The 4,855-nt window shown below is 66.0% G+C and overlaps 1 protein-coding gene across 1 annotated transcript in view; it reads right to left on the minus strand.

The window, feature by feature from the left end:
* NDUFV1 (NADH:ubiquinone oxidoreductase core subunit V1) overlaps window positions 1–3,877 on the minus strand; it is a 4,440-nt gene extending 563 nt beyond the window's left edge. The window contains exons 1-9 of the mRNA XM_027855989.1: window positions 3,777–3,877; window positions 2,816–2,898; window positions 2,554–2,724; window positions 1,824–2,007; window positions 1,474–1,663; window positions 846–1,058; window positions 595–761; window positions 400–481; window positions 144–289 (exon numbers count right to left, since the gene is read on the minus strand). Coding sequence (XP_027711790.1) covers window positions 144–289; window positions 400–481; window positions 595–761; window positions 846–1,058; window positions 1,474–1,663; window positions 1,824–2,007; window positions 2,554–2,724; window positions 2,816–2,898; window positions 3,777–3,857 — 1,317 coding nt within the window. The 5' untranslated portion in view covers window positions 3,858–3,877. The remainder of the gene's footprint in view (window positions 1–143; window positions 290–399; window positions 482–594; window positions 762–845; window positions 1,059–1,473; window positions 1,664–1,823; window positions 2,008–2,553; window positions 2,725–2,815; window positions 2,899–3,776) is intronic.
* Window positions 3,878–4,855: the final 978 nt, after the last annotated feature.

Below are 4,855 nucleotides of genomic sequence, written 5' to 3' on the forward strand. Positions count from 1 at the left end.
CCCTGCCAGCCCGGGGGCCACGTCTTTCATTCCTTGGGTTCCCCCGCCAGCCCGGGGGCCAGTCCTCCATTCCTTGTCCCCCTGCCAGCCCGGGGGCCACGTCCTCCATTCCCCGTCCCACCGCTGCTGCCAGTTCACGGTACCTGCACTGGCCAGGCGGCCCCGTCACCCAGGGCACAGATGGTGTGGCCCTCGATCTGCTTGCTGATCTCCCAGAGTGCATCGATCTCAGACACACGGGCGTCCCCCTTGACGAAGCGCCCCATCACTTTGTTCATCCAGTCCACACCTGGGGCGGCCAGGGAGAAGGGGTTTTGGCGTTCCCCCTAGGGGTGAGGCTGGGGCCTGCGCCGGGCTCCCTCCCATCCCCCCTCCCTCACCCAGGCTCGCGGTGCTCACCCTCCCGACAAGGCGTGCACTGGCCACAGCTCTCGTGTTTGTAGAACTCGATGAGGCGGGCAATGGCTTTCACGATGTCTGTCTGAGGGGAGCAGGAGGAGTCACTGCTGGGGGGGGGGGGGAGAGGACGCTGGGACCCCCCACCCCACCCTGCGGGTTCCAGCAGCAGGAGGTGTGAGGAGGCTGCGTCCTTACCGAGCGGTTCATGACGATGACGGCGGCAGTGCCCAGCCCCGTCTGAGCTTGGATCAGCGCATCAAAGTCCATCAGGACCGTCTCACATACAGACTTGGGGATCAGGGGTGTAGACGAGCCGCCGGGGATCACCGCCAGGAGGTTGTCCCAGCCACCAGTCACACCCCCTGGGGGTCACAGTTCATGTCACCTCCGGCCCCACCTCCACCCTCCCTGAGCTCCCTCCCCACCCCCAGGCTTCTGGGCCTCACCAGCATGCTTCTCTATCAGCTCCTTCAGCGGCACAGACATCTCCTCCTCCACGGTGCAGGGGTGGTTGACGTGGCCAGAGATGTTGAAGAGCTTGGTGCCCGAGTTCCGCTCCCGGCCAAAACTGGCAAACCAGGACCCGCCACGGCGGCAGATGGTGGGGGATACGGCTACCGTCTCCACATTGGCCACGGTGGTGGGACAGCCAAACACGCCTGCCAGACAGAGGGGCGGGGGGAGGTCCGGACAGAGTCCCCAGCCCCAGTACCGCACCCCACACCATAGGAAAGTGCCAGCGGAAGCCTGCCTCCCCCTCTTATATCCTCAGACTGGTCCCTCCCAGAGTTCTCACTGATGCCCTGGGGTCAAGGGTCCTTGGGGAAAGCTTGCACAAGTATTCCCATCTCCATCCTACGGCTGAAGGGACGAGGGCCTCGCACAACATCACACCATTGGGGATGGGGGGGGGGTACCCACAGCTCCTCCCCCATGCTGGGCCTGGCCTGCAGGCCTGGACTAAGAGCTGCCCGCAGCCCAAAGACCCCCCAGGCCCAGGATGGGCCCTGGACAGGCCTAGGGCTGGCCGGCCCTCGTGCTCTGTGCTGCTGAGATGGGCGCGAGGTCACGTACCCACATCCGCGGGGAAGGGTGGCTTGAGGCGGGGCTTGCCCTGCTTGCCCTCAATGGACTCGATGAGCGCCGTCTCCTCCCCACAGATGTAGGCCCCAGCCCCCCGCACCACAAACACATCAAAGTCGTAGCCAGATCCGCAGGCGTTCCTGCCAATCAGCCCGGCCTCATAGGCCTCCCTGATGGCCACCTGTGGGGAAGGGCCAGGAGAGGGCTGTGAGGAGGGGTCGGAGGAGAAGGCTGGGGGGGGGGGAACTGCCAGTAAGGGCTGGCAAGAGAAGGCCATCTGTCAGCACGGCTCTGGAGGACCCTAAGGTGCCCCCCATGGGTCCAAGCCTGGTCTCACTCACCTGCAGATTGGAGGCTTCATTGTAGAACTCGCCCCGGATGTAGATATAGGCAGCCCGGGCACCCATGGCCCGGCCCCCTACAAGGCAGCCCTCCACCAGCTTGTGGGGGTCATGCCTTATGATCTCCCGGTCCTTGCAAGTCCCTGGTTCCCCCTCATCTGCATTCACCACCAGGTATTTTGGCCTGGGAAAGGCGGGGGATCCATCAGCCAGTGTAGCTGCCCAATGTCTTCCCTACGTCATTCCCATTTCCCAGCCCCTCCCTGGCACCAACAAGCTGCCAGCAGGGGACCCCAAGTCCCCCATCTCCACTTCACTCCACACAATCCTGCCCCCCCCGCCACCACAACTACCCCTGCCTGAAAACCATCCCAGGTCAGGGAGGAGCAGGGCCTGGGGCAGCAGCGAGGAGGAGGAGGGGCACGTGCCCACATGAAGGGCACGGCCTCATGTCTCCCCCCCTTTCCAACACAGACTGAACACCTCCACTCACGGAAGCCTCAAAACAGTCCTGGGAGGAAGGGAAGGCAGGGCAGAGATCATCGCCGTTCCCATGTTACAGAGGAGAAAACAGGCCACGGGCTCACACTTCGTGGTCTTTGTGGCACCAGGCCACCGCCACTGCCACCACCTCCCTCCTCCTCCTCCCCCTTCCCCCCCACCTCCCCCTCTCCCCCCCCCACCTCCCAGTCCTCCCCATCCTCCCCATCAACCTCTGTCTCCCTCCCACCTGCCATCAGATGGCTTGTTCATGAAGCTCCACTTGAGGCCGGTGGGGAAGCCGGCCCCTCCGCGGCCCCGCAGGCCTGAGGTCTTGACCTCGCTCAGGATCCAGTCGGGCCCCTTCAGCAGGATCTCCTTTGTCTTGTACCAGTCGCCCCGACTCAGGGCCCCCTTCAGCCTGCGCGTGGGGGTGGGGTGGAGATGGAGGAGGTGAGCCCGGGACCCAATCGCACACCAGCCCTGCCCCGTACCGGACAAGACCTCAGTACCTCCAGTCATGGCGGCCGTAGAGGTTGGTGAAGATGCGGTCTTCATCCTTTAGGGACCCAAAGGTCGTCTTCTTGGGGGGCGCCTGTGGGGAAGGAGGGAGGCTCGGGAGGCCCAGGGCCCGTGAGCTCGAGCCTGCCTTCCTGGAGGTCTAAGGAGCCTGGGGAAGGCCAATGGTACCCGGAGAAGGCGGACCGGTGGGGCTGACTTGGGTGCCTGGCTTTCGTCCTTGCAGGGCGGCCCTCCCCTTCACCCGTGCACAGGGCACTGTGATTCTCTGGAGCGTCCCCAGCGGGCAGCTCACACCCACCCACCCACACCGGCTCACCGGGGCCAAATCGTCCCCGGAGCAGCCACAAAGGTCATGACCCGCACCCAGGCCCCCGACTCACAGCCCACCACCCCATGCCCTTGCCCAAGACACGCTCAGAGTCTGCGGAGGGAGTGTGCCCTGGGTGCCCGGCAGAGGTGACTTGTTCAAGGTCAATGTCCCTGGGGCAAGGTCATGGCACTCCAAGCGTGGGGGAGGGGCCTGCCACTTCTACCTATCTGGGCCTCAGTTTCCTCATCGGTAAAAGGTGACTCGTAAGGTCCCCTTCCACGTGTAACGATAACAAATAATGCTCATGCGGCGCTTTAAGGTGCGCTTTACAGGGGTTGTATCAGTTGGTCACCACACCCATTTTGCAGATGGGGAAACTAAGGACTTGCCCAGGGTCACAGATATCCGGCTGCACCCCGCCCCAGCTGCCTATGGTCGGGGGGGATACGGCTTAGGTTAGGGAGGAGGCATCCCAGCGGGCCTTGAACGCCACATCAGGGCCGTGAGCACCACCTAGCAGGCGGGAGAAAAGGGGGGCCCTCCACCCCTGAGTCCCGGCCCCGCCCACCGGCAGCACCAAGCCCCGCCTCGTCCTTCTCGACCCCGTGGCCCCGCCCCCTCCCGGGCCCGGGCGCACTTACCGTCCCCACCTCCTGGAAGGTGAGCCGGGCAAGGCCCCTGGCGGAGAGCGCCCCCCGCACGAGCCGCTGCACCGCCAGCATCGTGCGGGCCTGGGGGGGGGCGGGCGCCGCGGGCGGCGGGAGGAGGACCGAAGCTTCGCGGCGCCGCTGCCGCCGAGGGCACGGACCTCCCCTCTGTCACCTTCGCTGCGCGGACGGGCAGAAGCCGGGGCCGCGGGCGCAGGAGTTTGACGTCACGCGCCGCGCCGCGCGTGACGTCACGGCGCCGCGAGGCCCCGCCTCCGCGCCTGGCGCGTCTGTCTGCGGGCGTCGCGCCGCTCTGGCGCAGGGCATTCTGGGAATCGTAGTCTCGCCCTCCCGGCCTCCCTCCGCAGTCTGCTGACCCCTCCCTGGGAGGTTCTCACGCCTGCGCTCTGAGGCTCGCTTCTACGCTGGTCCCAGCCCGTCACGAAAGCTCTCTGCCCTTTAGTGAAGAATCGGGGACCTCTCTGGACCTCAGTCCCGTCATTTGTAAATTAGGAACAATCGGGCTCCCCGCCCCCCCCATGGTGAGGATTTCTCCAGGTCACGTGTGTACAAAGCGCTTTGCCATCCTCAAAGCGCCTTCGAAATGTCAGTCCTGCTTCCACGGCGGTCCGCCCTGGGGTCGAGGGTGAGCTGGCGCGTGGGAGGGGAGATGCCCCAGGCAGGCAGCGAGGATGGACGCAGGCCGGTCCTGTGGGGCAGGGTGAGACCCCGGGGGACAGGACGGCCGCCCAGATGCCCTGAGCGGGCGGGGGGACACTGGGGAGGGGGCGAGGCGGTGAGCTCGTCCCCGCAGCTGCGTTCCAGAAAAGAAGCCTCCCGAGGGCGGGGACTTGGCCGGCATCCTCCGCAGCAAGCCGGGGCCCGCGCCCGGCGATCGCCTCCCTTTGGGCAGGTCTCTCCACCCCGCGGGCTCGCAGAGCTTGGCGGGGCTGCCTGGCCTCGAGGAGGGCATCCCGACGCCCTGGTCCTCGGGCTCTAGGAGAAGTCCCCTGTTCTCCCTCTGTCTCTGCCCCGAGGTGTGCCCTTGGGGCCCATCTCGGAGCATCCGCGAG

The sequence above is a fragment of the Vombatus ursinus genome, unplaced genomic scaffold, assembly GCF_900497805.2.
Source record: "Vombatus ursinus unplaced genomic scaffold, bare-nosed wombat genome assembly UNPS02011369.1, whole genome shotgun sequence".
NCBI classification, from domain to species: domain Eukaryota; kingdom Metazoa; phylum Chordata; class Mammalia; order Diprotodontia; family Vombatidae; genus Vombatus; species Vombatus ursinus.